Source organism: Cryptomeria japonica, chromosome 3 (genome assembly GCF_030272615.1).
Source record: "Cryptomeria japonica chromosome 3, Sugi_1.0, whole genome shotgun sequence".
Taxonomy (NCBI): Eukaryota; Viridiplantae; Streptophyta; class Pinopsida; order Cupressales; family Cupressaceae; genus Cryptomeria; species Cryptomeria japonica.
Window position 1 is genome coordinate 170,990,215 of NC_081407.1, and position 21,880 is coordinate 171,012,094.

Consider the following 21,880-nt stretch of genomic DNA (forward strand, 5'->3'; position numbering starts at 1 on the left):
TCACTAAACAATCATTCAAAGATAAAAAAAACTTCAATATACACACCAATCACCCAAGTGTGCACAACAAGGTCTAGCTCAGAACAGACAAACCATCTACTTAAAAGATACATCAATTTTGTAGTCTATATAATAATGTTCAGGTCCACCTCACACACATCAACTTTCTAGTCCATATAATAATGGTCAACTCCAGACATGCATACATATCTTAGGTATGGCAAGCATTGATTTCTTTGGCTACAGAAAAATCCCCCATTTGAATTTATCGACCAACAATTTGACAATGATGCCAATATATCAGCTACCGATTCTTTTCTAAGAGATGAATAAATCAACCTTCCCACTTAAGTTTTGGTGATTCTTATGCACAACAAAACAGCTCTTTCTGGCATAAGAAATTTATGCCATAAAATTGTGAAAGATGATTTCTGGCTGTAGGTTCATTTGAATTTGAAATAGATACCAGACATAATTGAAGATAAAGTTCCTACCAATCAAATGATTATCTGCCAAAAACTCAGATAATGTTTGAAATTCTTAAAATAACTTGTAACAAAATCGTGTATAGAATACTATGTATATGAAAATCAACAGAAACTTCCATCTTACCCCATCAGAGTGCCTACATTGTGGTGCGCATAGGGATTGTATGGCAATACGGCCAACCTCTGAAACTCCTCCTTGAACTCTGTCAGATATTTAAGCTAAAATAGTTTAGCAATTGCTTTTTTAGTTTGTCACTCTCCTCTAAAAAATAAACACTTTATTTGAAAAAATCAAAACAATCTACTGCATGTTCTTTCAATGGGAGCTATATATATTGCATGTCTAAAACTTGAAAGAGATAGTTTAAGAATCAGAAAAGCTAAAACATCTGACAACAAATAAGAACCAATCTGTTTTAACTTCAATTATTAACAATGATATAAATCTCACAATTGTATAGTCAACTGTCAGGATTACATTACAAACAATTTCCTTTGTGCTAATGTTGTAATATGACTTTTGCTTTCTGTGTAACTTTATGGACAAGATTAAGGCATCAGGCCTGTTGAAAAGACCAATGCTTTGCTTCTCAAACAAACACTAAATTTAATTCAGACTCCTCCTATTTCAGAAACTTGTGACCAAAGCTAAAATTCAAATATTAGAATGATCCATAAACAATAAAGGATTTTGCATATAGTGTGAAAGTCAAAGTCCAAGAACTTTTATATTAATATATCCATTTCAAATTATCAAACACAAAATTTGGAGATTTACAAAGGAATCAAATACAAAATATATTTGGTACTAAGTACATATGCTTCCATACTAATAACATATTTTGCGCTGTGCACTTTGTCCATGTAATGCATGGAGATAAAGGAACATACACCCAAGCTCTTGAAGCCATCCCAAGGACAAAACATCTGTAAGGCCCTACGCGTTTGTGCCTCATCCTATTGATCAGCTTCAGATTTTGATGATATCCTTGCATTGCTATTGAGGTGTATGCATCATGTATTTTGGATATATGTATATGGATTTGTATATGCTTGAACTCATTTTGTGTTTTGGTATTGCTGAAATGCTAATGTTCTTGTGGATTACCATTGAGACCATTGAGTTGCATGGATTATGTGCCTGGATGTATATGTATTTATTTCTATATGCTCTGTAATGTCCCTTGTTGAGACATTCTTAATTTCTACATCTGCAAACAATATTAATCACTAAAAACTGCTATTAGAAATATTAAAGATCAAGAAATCATGATAATATTCAAATCATAGCGTCATTAATATTCAGATCAATATATCATAACATATTCCTCGCAGCAAATCTCTTCATGAATTCCTTAGAAACGCTTGCAAATAGCAATTATCAAGGCTGAATCGTTGACTTGCCGAGAGCATGGGAGGTGGGTCATCCTTCCGTCTCCAAGTCCACCTGGGAGGCTGGCCGTCCTCCTTGATCAAGCCAAAGCGCATGGAAGGCTGTCTGTCCTTCCAACTCGTGTTCAACTTGATATGAGCATGAAAGAGGGGCCCTCCTTTCATCTCTTGTGAACTTGGAAGGGACTTTGTTCTTCCAATTTGTAAGACACTTCCACAAATTCAAAACTGATTTCTCAAGGAATTTGCTAGATTATTGCTAACTAAGTTCCTCTTGATGAACTAAAAAGTTTATTCTCTAATGGCTGCAACAAATTATTTTCTGCTGTATATACTTGTTTTTATAATCTGAATTTATTCTTCAATTGATGATCTGAATTTTTTGAGTTCCTTATAGATAATACAATGATGATTTGATGGACTGATGAGTGAATGTTTGAATGATCCTTTGAATGAATTGATGATTCAATGATTGATGTTTATATGATTTGATGCTTGAGTGGTTGATGCTTAAATAGTTGATGTTTGCATGATGGCTAAATTGTTTGTTTTCTTGATTCCAAGATGACTTGATGATTGATGCGGATTTGATTGATTGATTGTTTTCTTGATTTCTTCAGGGATTGATGACTGATGGTCACTTCAATGATGCTTCTTCAATTGATCTACTCTTTATACTTTCTTGGTGAAAGAGTCACCACCTTTCACAAGAATTGAGTCACCACCCTTTATTGCTGCCTTTGAGAATAATAATTCATTTCCAAATTGACTCGATTCCCCATTCATGATTTAGTTATTCCTTGTTTCATGATCTCCTCCAAAGGAAATGATGTCCCTTTTATATCTTATTCTTGAGCGAGTCACAGCCTTTCATGATTCCTGACCTTTGAAAGAGTCACAACTATTCATCCTTAATTGCTGTCTTCTGAGAATAATCATTTATTTCCAGATTAATTGAGTGCTTCCTTCATTAATCCTTCCTTTATATGCCCTCTTACCAAGAAATGATCTCCCCTTTATATCTTGTTATTTAGGGGGGGTCACAACCTTTCATAATTTCTGGCAGAATTGCAAATATTGATAGTTAATCGTTGGTCTTGATCCTTAATATTTTAAGGACATTCCTTAAGTAATTGCTGACTTTCTTAATTTAATTTAATTGAAATGCTTTTATGGATTGCTGGCCATGGTATTCTAATGTTTAATCTTAATTGACTCCATTTATGGAATTGCTGCCATCATATTCCAATGCCCAGGCTCTGAGTTAAGACCTGTGATCTTTTGTATTTTGACAACATGGCATGCTTGGACTTGGCAGTGTTTTCACTATGATATGTGATTGAAAGCTTTGGCCAACAGCTCAAAAAAAAAATTTAGGCAATATTATATCAGAGAATCAAAACAGTTTAATGCCGGTAGAGAGATTGTGGATAGCATTATCTTGGTCAATGAAGCAATCCATTCAATAATGGAGTCTAAACAGTGTTGCATGATGATCAAATTGGATGTTAGTAAAGCTTATGATAAGAGTTGGGTGGAGGTTTCTAATGTGGGTGCTGGAAAGGTTAGGTTTTTGCAATTAGTGATTGAGCTGCAATTTTCATGCATCTCTTCGATTAGGATGTCTGTTGCAGCGAATGGTTCCTAGGGCGGTTTTTTCAAGATTACCCAAGGCTTGCAACAATGGGATCACTGCAATTTGTGGTTATTTGTAATATTACAAATGATATTAAACGTAACCTTGAAAGATAAATTTATTAAATTATGAAAACACCTTTATAATAAAATCATTGGAAACAATAAAGAATGAATTTAACTCAATTTGGACACCACCTTATTTGGGACTATTATGTCAAAGTGAACTATTAGAGGGAGAAAATAAAAGTAAATAAAGTTATAAGTTGGGCTTTAGAGGAAAACCTAATTAGGGCTTACCTTTTAGGAGACTACTAAAAACAACTTGGAGTTCATTTTGAACATGTCTTGGTGAAATATTTTTTTACTTTTGCCTCCTGAGAGGAGCTTGTCTAGAACCCTAGGGTTTAGAGCTGCTTGTGGGGATGAAATCCTCCATAAATAAACACACCTGTAGTTGTGAGAGACCATCTCAAGGTGTTCAACGGAATCCTATTTGCAGGGATTTCATTTGGGCTTAAAAGAAATCAGTTTAGAGGTAATTTTGTTGGTTGAAATCTGAAGGAGGTGCGTGCTTGCCTAGTCACCCTCTTTCCTTGACAATTTGAAGTTGTTTGAAGCCCAAACTTGCTTCTCCAACGTTGGTTATCATCAGAACTTCATCTTCAACATGTGTGGAGTAGCCTTCAACCATTTTCAGTCACTAGAGGGGTTTCCAACACAAAAGACCAGTCCATTTGCAGGCCCTACAGCTCAAAGGTATTGGAGCTTCATTCCTACCAAACGTTGGGGTTTGTTGAACCAACTTTAACGAATTTTTGGCATCCATAATAGACTTATATTTTGGGCAATATTTTGGTGGAAAGAGGCAGATTTTAAAGTGCTGCAAACATATTTTTTGGGTGAGCTACTTGGCTGCCACCTTGCCACTAATCAAACCTCCTTATCTGCTGTTCTCAAGCACATCAACTACCAGATTCAGGAGTAAACTTTCTGGGTATGTCTAAATTAGTTTTGTAAGGCATTTTCTAGTCTTGGGTTATCATTATTATCAGAAAATATTGCAAAACTTAGCCCCTATCTAAATCTGAAAATTTCAAGGACTTGGTTGCATGTTTTCAGTTTGTTTTCAGCTTGTTTCTTGAATGCAAAAATAGCTCATTTACTCAATATCATTGTTCAAACATCAAACAAACAAACCACTCTGCAACTTCTGTCTAGCTCTGAAAGAAAACAAAAAGAAAAGAAAAGAAAGCATAGTATGTTTAATAAAAAATTAACAAGTACGTTGCTATAAAACCATTCTCAGTGGTTCCACAGAACAATTCTCAGTGGTTCCACCTAGGGTAGGGCATTACAATCTTGACCAAGCATTTGGGGGCTCCAATTCTCAATGGGGTGGTTCATATATAATTGTGGGAAGATTTAATCGAGCAAAATAGAGAGAAATTTGAGGCATGGAAGAGCAAATGGTTAACGCTTGTTGGTCAAATCACTATGCTCAAAGTTTTTTGTGGGGCAGTTCCCATCTTTGTAATGTCATGTCTGCCTTTATCTAACTAGGCAACGGCTCTTTTAGAAGGCTCATGGAAAAATAAATCATGGGAATGGGCTAATCCGGAGAAACAGATCCCTCTTGTTTTATGAGAAAAAGTTACCCAACCCACGGACTGTGGTCATGTTGGGATGAAGGAGCTATAGCTTCAAAACAAGGCTCTCAGAGCCAAGTTGTTAAGCCAAGTTGGTATGGAACATGTTCAAATGTCCAAATAAGCTATGGTGCAAAATCATGCAAAGCAAGCATTTGATTAACGATGATCCCAATTAAATAATTATGTTGGCCTACAGTAATTGGGGCTTGGCCATTTGGTGTTTTTTGTGGGAATGCAGGCTTGTTATTGTGGAGCACCTAACTTGGTGTGTCAATAGTGGGAAGAAGGCTAACTTTTGGTCAGATCCTTGGGAGGGACTCCCACTGTTGGAGGATGATGAAGACTTTGGGGAAATCAAAGATATTCTCATTAAAGATAAGGGAACCAAAGGGAACACAAGTCGAATGAGCATGGGCTGGTGGAATGGGTCAACATTAGTCACGTTCAAGTGGAAGAAAGAATTAAAGACAAATTCAGAAAGGTGCTCTATTCATGAAGAATTTCTACTAATTTGAGAGATGATGAAATAGTTTGGTGTGGAGCCAGGTCAAGAAATTATTTGGACAAGATGGGTTATTAGATTATGAAGGTAGTGAGATCTTATAGCAATGAGACTGGTTTGTTAAAGGATTTGTGCTAGGGACGTCAAGTTCTACCGAAAGAAAGAGCATTCACTTGGACGGTTTGCATAAGGGCATCCTTACAAGAGACAAATTGAAGATCGGCATTGTTGGCCCAAGCAAGTGTGTTTTATGTAAATTAGGGAAAGAAACTCTTGATTATCTGCTTCTTAATTATCCTTTCGCCACGCACTACTGGAATTGGTTACAGAACCACCTTAACTGGTTCGGCCCAAGGAATGGGAACATAGTTGATTTTCTCATTGGTTGGTTGTGGTTGTGTGGGAAGGGTATGTGGGGTGGTATTTGGACAGCTGCTCCTTCAATGATTATTTGGCATATCTGGAGAGAACAAAATGGCAGAATTTTCAAAGATGTGGAGAATAGGGTCAATGTGGTTATTAAGAAGATAGAGAATAGTTTAGTGGAGCTTTTGAATACTAAGGTAGCAATTAAAGGAGGGGCTCAATTTATTACTTGGGATGGGGACATGAGTAAGAAATGGCCAAAGAAAAAGGTTCCTATCAAGTTTGGTGTTGGAGGCAAGAAATCTACACACGCTCATACCAAATGGTTGGCCCCTACAAGTGGTAGGTTAAAATTGAATTTTGATGAGGCCACAAAGGGTAGTCCAGGATTGGTAGGATATGGATGCATTCTGAAAGACAATAGAGGTGATATGGCATGGGCCATTTTGGGTTCTTTGGGGGTTGCGACTAACAATGAAGCAAAAATGGAAGCATTAAATCGAGGGCTGGCAGAATGTCAAAAGAGGGGTGTCAGATGTGTAGACATTGAAGGTGATTCAATGATATGCGTAAATGCAATTAGAAAGCGGTCTACACTGAATTGGAGATTGCTCAGAGGGATACCTAGAGCATGGGAGGTTCTAAAAAGAATGGAGTTCTCTATCCTACATATTTATCATGAGGCAAACAAGGAGGCGGATAGATTAGCTAATGAGGGAGTATTGTGTGGTGCAGCCAAGATAGTTGATAATCATCCTAAAAGACAGGATGGATTACAAGTGATTTTTACAAAAGAGTATGGGTAGCACAGGAGGTCCTAGAAATTTTGGTGCTTGGGAAGGTTGACTTGACTTCAGGAATCACATTGATTGTTTGTGAGGGAGGGCCAAATGTGGTGCATATGTTTGAAGACTTTGATCTAAGATCATGCAATGATAGCCGACTTATGGATTAAGGGGCGGTAGTGTATGGTATTTAGCTCGTGACTCTCCTTGAATTACTCGAAATCTTAGAGCATCTATGGTAGGCGGAGTGCTCACCCTTGGGATGTGGTGGGAGGCAAGTTGACCTCTTTGGGCCCGTCAATTTTTCATTGGTAAAGAGGTTGAACTATAGATAGATGAGAATAATGTGCGTGATGCGAGTGATAGCAACGGTCTTGGCTTCTCTCGTGCTTCTTTTTTTATTTGATCAGACTTCGAAGAGAACTTAAATATGGGCTCAATACAAGTTTTCCGTAAAGAATTGCTATGGCATTTCACTTTGGAGTCTAGTGTAGATACATACAAGAATCATGTGAATAGTAGGTTGGGATGTGTTGTGACGTATTCACACATCGTCCCATTGCAAATGGGGACCCTTGCTTTTTTCTTTCTAGGGTTAGTCTCCCTGGCTTAGTCTTCTAGGTTCTTCGCTATTAGTCTTTGCATTGAAGGGTCGTCGGAGGGCTCATTAGGATCGGATGGTCCAGGTCAGGGTCTCTATTGAAAGCTTCCTCTTGGTTAGGCTTGGGACTTGCTTCGAGGGTCGAGTCTTGATTGAGCTTAAGGAAGTCTTTGTGTCATGTTAGGAGTCTTGCCTTTTGAGACCTAAGTCTCTGAGTTAAGCAAGTGGGATGAAGAAAATTGGAGAATTTGAGCCAATAAGCAAATTTCGCTCCTGACCCTTCCAAAGGGTCCAAAGTGAAATTCCTCTTTAGGTCATGTCCTTCCAAGGGTACTGTTGTGACGTATTCACACATCGCCCCATTACAAATGGGGACCCCTACTTTTTTTTGCTTTTTGGGGTTTGCTTTCTAGGTGTTTAGGGTTTGTCTATTAGCCTTTGCATTTTGAGTGTCACCAGGGGATCAATAGGATGGTAGGCTTTGCTTGAGCCAAGGGAGTCAGTCGATGCCCCAGAATTAGGGTTTCTTTGAGAGTCTTCCTTAGGGCCTGGTTTTGCTCTCATTGCTAATTGTGTCTTGCTTTGTGAGTGGGTATCATTCTTGAGGGTTTGAGTTAGGTCGAGTTGGTGAGTGATGAAGTTTGGAATGTCATCCTGATCTTCAAATGCCCTGAAATTTGGCTAAGTCTGGAATGCCCTGATCCTGAAATTTGGCTAAGTCTGGAATGTCCTGATCCTGAAATTTGACTAAGTCTGGAAAATTGAAGAATCCTCCAAAAACTAGATTTTGCAATATAACTCCTGGAGGTCCGAAACCACTCTCAAACATCCTGAAAGTATATATGGAATATAACTTAAAGTATAAGAAAGAAGAAAGATATAAGGAAATGTCACTTATACTTTAATGTTATATTCCATAAAATGATTCTGACCCTTCCAAAGGGTCCAGAGCGAAAATCCTAAAACCTACCCATTCCTTTCAAGTTTATGCTAAGACAAGACTAGACCAAGGTAGAAATTGCCCTTGAGACCACCTTTGAGTTGATGTTGGCTTCCAAAAGTGATGATTCTAGGTCAAAGGAAGATTTTCGCTCCTGACCCTTCCAAAGGGTCCAGGGCGAAAATCCTAAAATCCCCTATTTTGCCTTGCAAGAACAAATCAAACTTGGATGGAGTGAATGAAGAAGACTATTTCCTAACCTTGTGAGGTGGATTGAAGTTAAAATGATGGAGGAGTAAGCCTAAGCAAGGAAAATCGCTCCTGACCCTTCCAAAGGGTCCAGAGCGAAAAACCCTAAAATCACTTTTTCCTTCAAGATTTGAGTAAAACCAAGCCTGGACTACAGTGAAAGAAGCTATTTAGAATGCCTTGGAGAGATTTGGACCTTCAAAAAATGTGAATTTTGAGCTCAAGAGAGAATTTCGCTCTTGACCCTTCCAAAGGGTCCAGAGCGAAATTCTGGATAGGTCATGTCCCTGGCTAGGTTGTTGAGCGAAATTCCCAAAATGCAATGTTTCCTTCAAAATATTGTTGAGCCTAGTCAGTGGTTGAGATGAATGGATCCTGGAGATTGCCTTGGAGAAGGTCAATGATCAAGCAAAGGTGAATTTTGACCTAAAAAGAGAAAATCGCTCCTGACCCTTCCAAAGGGTCCAGGGCGAAATTCTTGAAAACACATATTATTCACCTTGTTTAGGCTAAGTTGAAGGCAAATTGCAAAATTGTGATGACAAACCTAGGTTGTGAAGATTTTGATTCATGAAGCAAACAAGCCTAGATGAGAGGTTCAAATAAGCCTTGAAATAATTTAAGCCTCCATCACTTTGAATATTTTAATGCCCAAGGAAAATGAAGATTCATCAAGCCTTAATCAAGCTTTAACATTCCCTAAACTAGCCTATAGTCTTTCACTAAATTTGCCTATTACAAGACATTTGGAAGACTAAAACAAGTTCGCATAAATTAAGGCATTCATAATTTGATTAATTAATTTCTAGGCCTTGAAATAAATGAAAAAATCCACCTTTGAGCTTTGGAATTAATTTAAAAAATTAAAAATTATGCTTGAGTGCTCAAAAATCATTATTGTGCCTTTACAAACAAGTCGGCCATCCTTTGAGAGGAGTTTCATTTTATTTTATTCCCTATTTGTCAAGTCAGCCTTGAGGGAAATCAAGGTGAGCGCCCTATATAAGGGAGATGTATTGTGGACAAAATGCAAATCATTCATTCATTATTCAAATGCGAATTTGAGGAGCAGATTAGAGGTGCGAATTTCTTGCTAAGTTGGAGGCTAACTTTCAGAATTTGCTAAGGTTTGGAGGCTAGTGGAAGGTGAAGTTCTTTTGAAGGCTGATTGAGGCGTAATTCATCCAAAGGAAGACCAGAAATTCAGTCCTTATCCAGCGAATTTTGATCTCCTTTTCTTCATTTTCCAAGGTTGATAGTTAAGCTTTCAAAGAAGAGATATGATGAATCAATTTTTGAAGTTCTTATTCAAGATTTATTTTGATTTCCATAGCAATCTTTTAAAATTTAAGTCTTGTAAAATCTAATTAATTTGAAAATTTATAATTCTTGGATTTATCTTGTCATTTTCAAATTAATATTTAGTTATTCCCTTGAAAGGTCTTGAATCCTATACCTTAAGATATTATGCTCAAACCCTAAGATATTATGCTCAAACCCTAACTTTAAACTTTTGTGTAGGCATCAAATAACGACCTCCACAGGACCAGACCAAAACAAGGACGACCTTCTCCAATCTAGCATCAACAAGGACGACCTTCTCCAATCTAGCATCAACAAGGACGACCTTCTCCAGTCCAGCATCATCAAGGACGGCCTTCTCCAGCCCAGCATCATCAAGGACGACCTCTTCCAGTCCAGCATTTGAAGGAAAGGTACGCCATCCATCCTGCACATCAAAGACAAACGAGGTTAAAGCAAGGGTTCGTTGAAGAAGCCAATAGGTTCAGAAGAGTTAATTAAAGTTAGCTTCTAAACATCATCAAATTGAACATCAACCAAGTGTCGGACAAGGTGGCATCCCAATCATCACTCCTCCAGTCGGATTGGTCCACCTTGGCGTGTCCAGATTCAATGTACCTGACTCATGGGAGATGGCACAAACTTCGATGTACCTACCCCGGTTCTCCATTGGTCGAATATTCCAGAGAAGACATGTGTCCAAATAATGCAATTATTTCATTGGTCAGAATTAAGTTTGTTGTAACAAACCCTAATTAGGGTTTCATTGTAAAATCTTGGCCATTGATCTCAAATTGATCTAAGCCATTGAATTGTATTGAGGGCACTATATAAGCCCTGGCTCCTCATTTGTAAAGGCTAATAGTTAGTCAGAGAATAGTTAGTCAATAATAGCTAATAGTAAATAGTTAGTAATAGAGGCCAGAATAGTAGAATAGCAATTAGAGTAGATTAAGAAGAGAAGGCAAGACATTGTTGCCTTAATTGTAAAGACTTCTTTTCATTGAAGATATGGTGGAATATGTTGTTTCTTTGCAATGTGCATGGTCTCTTGTTGAATCTTTATTTTTGATGATAGATGATTAGATTGAGTGAAGAAAATTGTTGATTGCACCTGTGTGGAATCTGTCTAGTCCATACCACTAGCCTCTTATTGATGGTAAGTGCGCCCTACGTGGTCAACTGGCATAAAATGAGCTTAATCTTAAGTCGTTACATGTCTATTGTTCATGCATTGTCTTGAATGGTGATCATTGTCAGATGGTGTACGATTTGAACGTATTGGAAGCATCCCTTAGAAGATCGCACTGAGTTGGTGTTGAAATGTTCAACTTGATGGTGAGACCCAACCCAGTAGGACTCCACCTAGTCATTCATCCATCTTCTTGCATCCTAGATAGTAGAGTAGACTTCCTGAACCCTGCATCTTTTGCCATTTGTTTGTCTTCCAGTTAGTGAATAGGACTTGTGATTCCAGCAAATTAGACGTTCAGGTCATCAAGTGTAAGTCCCCTTGTGATTCCAGCAAAATCACATCATACCACAAAGAGCTTATACACGAGTAGAGAACCTACATACAAGAACCTTGAAGCTTCTCCGATTGATCCTTCTGCAATATCTTCAGCATTCGGGAGCTTTACTCAAGAGAGGATAAGGTACCTCTGGGTATTTTATTCTATGTTTGGTCATGTACAAAATACACATCAACAGGTACCTGGGCGAAATTGTCAGGATGTGCTTTTGATCCAACATTTTGAGCTAGGAGCTTCTTTACGGTGATTTGTTAGCATGATCTAAAGCCAGGACAATATGAGTGAGGCTAAAGTTTGAATGTTCGAGTGATATTTAAGGCTAATTCCTCAAATTCGCTCCTGACCCTTCCAAAGGGTCTAGAGCGAATTTCCTTGGATCTCCCGAATTTGCATCAAGCTTAGGTTCCATAGCATTAATTGAGGTTGACTGAACTTAGAGGCGCCCTTAGACATGCATTTGAGTAGGTCATGGTCACTAAACGTTAAGAATTTGAGCAATTAGGCCAATTTCGCTCCTGACCCTTCCAAAGGGTCCAGAGCGAATTTCCTTGGATCTCTCTTCTTGGTCCTAATTTGCATTATAAACCTTGTCCCTAGGGCGTTATTGAGAGAGTATTGATGTGTGCAACAAAGTCAAGTGATGAGAAGGTCAATAATTTGGGCATAATTGCAAATTTCGCTCATGACCCTTCCAAAGGGTCCAGAGCAAAATTCCCTAAATGACCTAATTCCTCACTAGAAGCTTTAAATGGTGGTCATGCATGGCAAGGAAAGGATTCAAAAAATCAAGTTTAAGATAAAGCCAAGTGAAAAAGGATGTGAATTGAGCCATAAAGCGCAAATTTGCTCTTGACCCTTCCAAAGGGTCCAGAGCGAATTTCTTCATAAAGCATTATACCTTGCTCAAACCTTTGAACTAATCCATTCCCAAGCAATTTTGAAGGCAAAACACTTGTTTTTGAAGAGGAAAGGTTGAAAATGAAGTCAATGATGGAAAATTGAGCCTAAAACATCAATTTCGCTCCTGACCCTTCCAAAGGGTCCAGAGCGAAATTCTTTCTAAGCTCCTAACCCTTCCAAAGTGTCCAGAGCGAAATCCTTCTAAAGACTTATTTCCTCAACATAAGCATTGAATGGACATCACTTTGAGAGCAAGTTGGCTTGGGTATGATAAGATAAGGGTGGAAAGGACAGGTCCTAGGCAAGTTGAGTGTGGATAGAGTCTAGAGATGCAAATTTCGCTCCTAACCCTTCCAAAGGGTCCAGAGCGAAATTCCTAGAAAGACTCTCTATTTTGCCTAATGCACTAAAAGATCTTGTTTTAAGCTAAATTGATGGCAAATTGACTTGATCATGATAGGAGGAGGTTTGATAAGTCAAGTTCAAGGCATAATGATGATGAATGGAAGATGAATGGTGTCAAAAGGCAAATTTCGCTCCTGGCCCTTCCAAAGGGTCCAGAGCGAAATTTCCTAGAACTCTTATTTGCTCCTTGTTTGGGGTCTAAATCTTCGTTCCTAAGGCATGGTTGGAAAAAGATTGATGTATACTTGCCTTGAGAAGTGATTTGAGCCAAAGAGATGATGAATTTAAGGCTACAAGACAAATTTTGCTCCTGACCCTTCCACAGGGTCCAGAGCGAAATTTCTTAAACCTCTATTTATTCCTTGTTTGAAGACAAAGATCTTTGTTCCTATGACGTGGTTGAGAGAAGGTTGATATATACTTGCCTTGAAAGTAATTTGGAGCAAAGGAAATGATAGAATTGAGACTAAATCACAAATTTCTCTCCTGACCCTTCCAAAGGGTCCAGAGCAAAATCCTTGGGACTCCCTATTTCACCTTGTTTCAAGCTAGGATGGAGGCTAGTTGCATAATCATGATGTAAGGAGGTTTGAAAGGTTAAGTTCAAGGCAAAGAAATGATGAAAATATAAAGAATTGAGCAACTTTGTCAATTTTCACTGCTGACCCTTCCAAAGGGTCCAAAGCGAATTTCATTATAGGGCCTGTCCCTAGAGAGGATCCAAAGTGAATTTCATTATAGGGCCTGTCATTCCAGAGAATCCAGAGCGAATTTCATTATAGGCCCTGTCCTTGGAAAGGGTCTAGAGCGAATTTCATTATAGGTCCTGTCCTTGGAGAGGGTCCATAGCGAAATTGATCCTAATGCCTTCTTGTTGATGATTTAAGGTGAGAAATATCATGTTAGAATGAATATATCATGTATTCTTAATCATCTTTTGTTTGTTTTGTAGGTCAACAAAATCAAGATGGAGGAAGATTAGGCCAGGATAGGGCCGACCTCTTCAAGTTTCATCATCATCAAGGACACTTCAAATGCGTGAAAGAGGACTCAAAGTGCTTCCAAGTTGGAGAACTTAAAGTGTTCAAGAAATTGCAAGCAATGGAGCTGACCATATTCAAGGACCTCATTCTACCACATGGAGAAATCACAAGATATCAGAAGAAGGATTTTATAAACACTTCAAGGCGGAATGAGCTACTAGAGAAGGTGACTTGACCATGACTTCCTATCACCATAATGCAAAATCAAGGAGGCTTCATCAAGCACATGAGAGTCAAGGAGGTACATCATTCATCGAGTACATCAAAGACGAAGGAGGATCAATCAAGGTCAGTGAAAGGGTACGTTGAAGAAGTAGATAGTTTCAGAAGAGTTAATCAAAGTTAGCTTCTCATCATCATCACATTGAATATCAAAAAATACAACGTTCCTTGATTAACCAAGCACAAACGCAAGACAAGGTGGCATCCCAATCACTGTTCCTCCAGTCAGATAGGTCCACATCAGCATGTCCAAATTCAATGTACTTGACTCACCAATGATGGCACAAACTTTGAGGTACCTACCCTTGACATCTATTGGTCCACACTCATGAAATGTAATTTTCTCATTGGCTAAAGGAGTTTGTTGTAACAAACCCTAATTAGGGTTTTCATCTTGTAATCCTAGCCATTGATTGTAAATCAATCTAAGCCATTGAAATGTAAAGAGCTCTCTATTTAAAGCTTTGGCTCTTCATTTGTAGAGGTTAATAGCTAAGAGTTAGTAGCTAGAATAGTGAATAGAATAGCAATTAGAGTAGATTAGGAGGAGAAGGCAAGAAATTGTTGCCTAAATTGTAAATGAACTCCATTTTCATTGAAGTTACGGTGAAGTGTGTCGTTTCTTTGCAATATGCATGGTCTCTTGTTGAATCTTCGTTTTAGATCATAGATAATTAGATTGAATGAAGGAAGTTATTGAATGCACTCACGTGGAATTCGCCTAGTCCAAACCACTAGCCTCTTGTTGATTGTAAGGGTGCCTTGCGTGGTCAACTAGCATTGAATGAGCTTAATCTTGAATTGTTATGCATCTATTGTTCATGCATTAACTTGAATGGTGATAAGTGTCTGATAGTGTAACGATTTGAACATATTCGAGGCATCTCTTAGAAGATTGCACTGAGTTGGTGTCGAATTGTTCAATCTGATGGTGAGACCCAGCCCAGTAGGACTCCACCTAGTCGTTCATCCATCTTCTTGCATTCTAGGTCTTAGATTAGACTTTCTAAACCTTGCACCTTTGGGTTATTTCTTTATTATCCCAATGAATAGTTAGGACTCAAGTTCCAACAAATTAAACGTTCAGGCATACAAACGTAAGTCCCCTTGTGATTCCAGCATAATCACATCATACCACAAGAGCTTATCCACACTTAGAGACCCTACATACAAGAACCTTGGAGTTGCCTCGATTGATCCTTAGGTGAAATCTTCAGCATTCGGGGAAACTTTGTTCAAGAGAGGATAAGATACCTTGGTAATTTATTCTATGTTCGCATGTGCATGAAAAACACATCAACGGGATGCTATTCCAACTATGGAAGGAAGTTGCACAGGATGCAGTGATCAAAGTAGTAGGCGCAACGGCCTGGCACATCAAACATATTTGTGATGGGGTTATTTATGATCGCTTCTTCTGTGGGGTCATCCAAATCCTGGGCAAAAGACTATGGGGCATTCGCTCAGCACTTGGTGCTCCAGCATACTTGGATGATGTGATGACAATGATCGATCTGGTTCCATTGTCACCTTCATCTAGCTTCTTGGTTGGTATCTTTGATGCCAACACTATCTCTCAAGAAGGGGCAATGAAGAAGGCTTTGCTCCTCTTTAAGGCATTGAAAATAACTTGGAAGCCTTCCAAAATCATCTGAGTGTTAATGGGGATTTGTTTTCTCTTGCTCAAATAGAAGAATCTATAAATGTGTTGATGGGATAAGGTTTATATTCAAGTTACAAATAACAATAATCTCCAATATTCTCTTCCTCGATCTAATGAAAATTTGATGAGAGTCTACTCGTAGTCGATTGTGGCTCCATGCTAGAACTAAATGGCAATGAGTCTTCTACCTCATGTTCAAAATCATCTACAATAAGTTATCCAATCCAATCTCTCTTGCTTCTATTGTACCCATACCCTCCATAGCTTGCCTCTTGAAGTCAACAATCTTGTCTTATGTACACAAGGGGGTACCCTCATCCTGTGTATTCTAGTCTCTATAGAGACCAATCTCATTCATGTCTACAAGCTCTTATGCAGTTGTGACCTCCACCTCTTATATGAAAGTGAATGTTGTATTGCACAATAATTGGGTCAGTGACACATTGTTGAGTGAACTTGTTGGAGTTGGAGTTGATTGTTCCACTTCTGATCAGTGATCTTCCAAATGGCATCAAAAGTATCGCTATCTCCTCTATAATAATTTGGAGGACCTCTTTAGCCTTGTCTATGGCCTCATATATATATCTCATTGGGTTTTGCTCCAAATCCACCAAGTGCAAAACTCTCACTAAAGTCTTTGACACCTACAAACAAATTAAAGTTACAATTAAAGTATATATTTTAAACATTTTATAATAAAATATTCAATTTCAAGTTTCCTTAACGACCTATGCAACTCCCTTCATAAAGACACCATCAGAATTCATTTTTGTGGTCCTCTCTCCATTAGTGTTCCTTGAACATGTTGAGTCTAGCCATGCTTGACTCACAAACATCTACTTCAAAGGTATCAACAAACTACAAATGCTTTGCAACATAAAGAAGTTTGTTGTGAACCTTGTGTTGTTAGAAACCTAGTGACACTCACTTGAATAAACTATTTTCCCTTGGTATGATCTCTCCTCAAATTGAAAACCCAAGGGTGACTATAAATGTATTTTGTGATATTCCTAAGATTTTCCACAACTAGTTTCACCTAATCAATTTTTGCCTTTGTCTTTCAAAACAACGTCAAGGTGATGCAGGAGCATCCCCGGTTCATTGCAATCTTGCATCAACCAAAAACATTTTCCTTTTTGTTTTGCTTTTTTGGTTTGCAGTTTCAGTTTTCCTTTCTGTGTGTCCCGGTTTTGGCTCACCGGATCTTGTGGAGTTGGATTCTACCTGAAGACTTGATCTTTCTTGCTTCCAGACCACATCGCTTTTGGATCATTTTCCGGCAAGATATCGCTATTAGTTTCCATGACACTAACCTGTTACCTGTTGTTCCTTTGTTACCAGTTGCCTAGACCTATTTTGGTGATCTACTAGAACTCCTTCCAAAGCTTGCGGAGCCTTGGGCGTTGATTCCGATGTTCCTTGGCGTGTTGCCAACCTTTTCCCGCGATCTGCGTTTCATCCTTTGGATTTTCTAGAGGAATCTCTTGGCAGAGGCCGACCTTGTTATTTCACATGTTAGGTCTTGTTCTTTAGTTTTGATCCCTTTTGGGCCGACTGGATCCTTTGGATCGACATATATATATTTGTAATTACGCATTAGACTGTAATCAATCAGAGAATCAAGTAGCTAGATTGTGCGTAGAAGATAGATCATAAGATTCAAGGTCTCGGTTGTGACCTATTCTACCAAGCCTATGAGCCAGTATGTTGTAACCCGGTTGTTACTGGTTGATGTAATCAATTTTCAAGCAATAAAACAATCTGTTATGCATTGCCTCCATCATATCTTTGTGCTTCCGTTGTGTTTACTCTTGTTAACCGGTCCAGATTGATATCTTTGAGGTCCCTTCTCACTGGTGACTGCCTCACAAGGGTATGGGCAATGCAAGGAGTCCAAAAGAATGATGGGTTCCTCTCTTGAAATTCTCATTGTCACCACATACATTGTTGCATTGTTAATTTCAGCTTGTACTACATTTTCAGTGCCCACCTCTAACACAACCTCCACCAACATAAAACTCACTTTCTACATTCATTATTTTTTTAGCATTAATTGACTTCAAGAAAACAATTCACCATATGAACCAACTAAAAAAGTTCATAAGGGTGCAAATCCTTCTATATGTCCACCCATCTATAAAATATGTTTCATCCAAACTTTTGCAATTGCTTCTTTGGTTCTTTCAAAATTGATTTTGCATCTATAAAAATATTCTATAGCAACCACCCACTTAAGTCACATGAAGATGGCACCTTATACCCTTTCCAAGAAATTTGCACAAGTCTTATTTTATCATGCAGCTCCTTGTCCCACCATATACCTTCCAGCAAAGGTTGTTCTCCAAGTGTGTTTCTAGAAACAAAAAAGAAAAACATGTTTGGACTCTTCTCGAGCTAAACAAGATGGATGTGTTACACGTGTGGACCACAACTAGAGCTCACAATCTGTCCTATCTACCCTATATTTATGTTGCCAAGTTGGCCTTTAATGGTTGCTCCTATAGCTACATATGACCTTCTTTCTCTAATTTGTTCTGAACCAATGATGCAAGGGTGCCTACATGTCTTGTTGTTTCTCTTTCATGGCATTGAAACATGCCTTGATGTCACAGCAAAGAATACATGTGAGATGGTACTTGAGCCAATTGATTCCTCCATACGTCCTCTTGCCATATAATTTGCAAATAACACTCCCTAGACCATTCTAGTTGTGGCATGTTTCCAAGCGACATCCACAAATCAGCTTCTACTTCTTGATGCTAAGCCTAATACCATTGTATGTTAAACTACAACATGTTTAAGTATTAAAAAACAGCAAATAAAATTAAAAACAATGATATGAATAGAAAAATTAAATTCACATTCACATTAAATACATTTCAAACATAATTAAAAACAAAAAAAATAATAATTTAATGCAAAATAACAATTATTTGTCCCCGTACTCTAAACCCTATGTACAAAAATACAACTTTATTGATAAAAATAAGTATAAATCAACATTTAAAATTATGAAAAATTGAATTCAATGCTTTCCAATCATTTTAGAAACCTGAAATTTTAGGAAAGATTTTGCATGCTTGCAATGTTTGGGAAAAAATAATTATAAAAAAAAAACATTCTGACCTAGAACCCAAAATTACACAAATTTACTCTTCAAATCCACTCTAAAATTATTCAAATTCATTTAAGCAAAGCCCCAAATGCTGTGTGAGGAGATGACATAGGCATGTAACCTTAAAAAGACAAGAAAATCATATTGTTTCAGTGCTTTAGACATATTTTTTGTGTTTTTTCTGGTTTGCCACTGTTGCAAGGTCCAAATTTTATTCGAAAAGTCTGTATGTTGAACTTGTTAGTTTTAGCAATCAGATTAGCAGTAATTAACAGAAAATAAGAATGCAAAGTAAAGTAAACACATAACACGATGATACCTTGGGAAAACCTCCCTCTTGGAGGAAAAACCCAGCAACTAAGATCTTAGATCTGATTATATTAGGAGCAGAAAATAACCAGTTACAAGTTCACCCAGCTAGGGCAGAATAGGAGCAGACTTATCTAAGACTTAAGTTCTGATCTGAACTTAATGAATTTCCAGAATGATAAAGAGCAGACCCTAGTTCATGTTCACAGTCTGTAGGAGCAGATTTAGGCAAATATCCTCCACTCAAACATGTTCACCCAGCATGAGGAGAGATTCGCTAGACTTGAGGGTCATTTGATTGCCTAGAAACCCAACATGTCACATGAAATCAGATTCGCCATGCATGATAATGACTTCGCTGTCCTCTAGGAAGAATTCGCTGTCTTCTAGGGTGAATTTGTTGACTTCTGAAGTGCAGATCAGAATTCGCATATAGCAGAAGATGATCGCATGAATGAATATCTTTGTGACCTCAAGTCGCTCCCCTTTTATATGCATTCAAACACTTGAAGATCTAGGTCGGCCTTGGAGAGATTGGCGCCAAGTTACATAATTTAAATTGCAAATTACATAGGTCTTGCCCCAAGTTACAAGTTACACATTCAATAGGTCAGGTCCTGACCTATTGAATTACAAGTTATATTAACCCATACGCCCAATTAGGGCCACATGTTACATGAAGTCCTTTACATGTTACAATTATAGGAATTTACTTTACCCGCTCAAATAGGGCCCAATACAAAGGCAAATTGCTAAGGCCGAAGGCCCATTAGTAATTCGGTTGACTAGGTCGGCCCACCCAAGAGATCCGACCTAGCTATACATCAACACTCCCTCTTAGCTAGGGAGGATTCCTTCGGAATGACCAAGTCACATAGTGACTACCACCATGGCTACTCCCACGGATGAAACACATGATACGTTCACCATAGCTACTCCCAGAAGGTGAACAAACTCATCATGGAATTTCTTCCATGATACCCACCATACACACTCACAGGGAATGGACAAATACACCATGATACCCACCATGCCTACTCGCAGAGGGTGAAAGAGGGCTCTATCCTCAAACTTATCCCAGAGAAGAATGCAACACCACCATGCCTACTTGCAGAGGGTGGAACAAGGGCTTTCACCTCAACCTTCTCCCGGAAGATTGCCTTAACAGAGGGCTTTCACCTCAATCTTCTCCCGGAAGATTCCTTAACCAAGGATGTGGCATCCTCTAAAGATGAAACAACAAACAAGCTCCTTCTGAAGCTGAAAACAACAAGCTCCCTCTGGAGCTGACGAGCTTCTTCTGAAGCTCCTTCTGACATTTTCTTCCCTTTTAGAAAAGGAAGTCTTCATTTGACTTATGTTCCTTCTGAGGAGTTCCTATGCCAACTTCTGCAGAGGAAGCAAGAGAAGTCCCGATTTTGCAATCCCGAGCAAAATGACCAAACTTATTACACTTAAAGCATTGGATGTGAGATAAGTCCTCCTTCCTTTTTGCTTTAGGAGCAGAATCAGAACCTCTGTCTCTATCCCACTTTCTTCCTTTACCTTTCTCCATATGCGAAGCAAGAACTTGATTTTCCACATCATAATGATCACGCTCAAGTCCTCTTGCAATAAGCCGTGACTCTTCTTGTAAACAATTTGTCCTCAAGCAATCAAACTGTGAAACTTCAATCCTTGCGTTGATTCCTTGAATGAATGCTTCCCAAGATGATGGAAGACCATTAAGAGCCATCATGGATAGGTCACTATCTTCAACAACTTTCCCAACAGAAGAGAGCTGATCCTTCAGATCAGAAATCCTCTTGAAGTATACAGCTACACATTCTCCTTTTGCCATCTTGATGTGGTGAAGTTGTTGCTTCAATGATAGGATGCGACTGGTGTTGTTGATCTCATACATCTTCTCCAAGGTGCTGAACATTTCTTTTGCTGTCTTTGGCTTGGTGATGAGAGGCACGATATGATCCTTGACGGAATCCACTATTATCTGTTGAGCTTGAAAGTCTTCCTTTCTCCAAGCTTCCTTATCTTCTTCAGCTGAGGGCTCGAAAGACTCTTTGCTGATGTACTTAGAGAGATCATTCAATGCCATCATGATTCTGAATTTCCATGAAGTGAAATTGGATGCACCATCCAATCTATCTTCAGCTCTAATGTATGATGCCATGCTGAAATTAACAGAAAATAAGAATGCAAAGTAAAGTAAACACATAACATGATGATACCCTGGGAAAACCTCCCTCTTGGAGGAAAAATCCAGCAACTAAGATCTCAGATCTGATTATATTAGGAGCAGAAAATAACCAGTTGCAAGTTCACCCAGTTAGGGCAGAATAGGAGCAGACTTATCTATGACTTAAGTTCTGATCTGAACTTAATGAATTTCCAGAATGATAAAGAGCAGACCCTAGTTCATGTTCACAGTCTGTAGGAGCAGATTTAGGCAAATATCTTCCACTCAAACATGTTCGCCCAACATGAGGAGAGATTCGCTAGACTTGAGGGTGATTCGCTTGCCTAGAAACCCAACATGTCACATGAAATCAGGTTCGCCATGGATGATAATGACTTTGCTGTCCTCTAGGAAGAATTCGCTGTCTTCTAGGGTGAATTTGTTGACTTCTGAAGTGCAGATCAGAATTCACATATAGCAAGAAGATGATAGCATGAATGAATATCTTTGTGACCTCAAGTCGCTCCCCTTTTATATGCCTTCAAACACTTGAAGATCTAGGTCGGCCTTGGAGAGATTGGCGCAAAGTTACATAATTTAAAT

At 38.5% G+C, this 21,880-nt stretch overlaps 1 protein-coding gene across 4 annotated transcripts in view; it reads right to left on the bottom strand.

Annotated features, from left to right (window-relative positions):
* Window positions 1-21,880, bottom strand: part of LOC131029208 (elongator complex protein 4) — a 112,302-nt gene that overhangs the window by 30,694 nt on the left and 59,728 nt on the right. For all 4 annotated transcript variants that reach the window (XM_057959612.2, XM_057959611.2, XM_057959613.2 and 1 more), the window contains one exon: window positions 613-691. In XM_057959612.2, coding sequence (XP_057815595.1) covers window positions 613-691 — 79 coding nt within the window. The remainder of the gene's footprint in view (window positions 1-612; window positions 692-21,880) is intronic.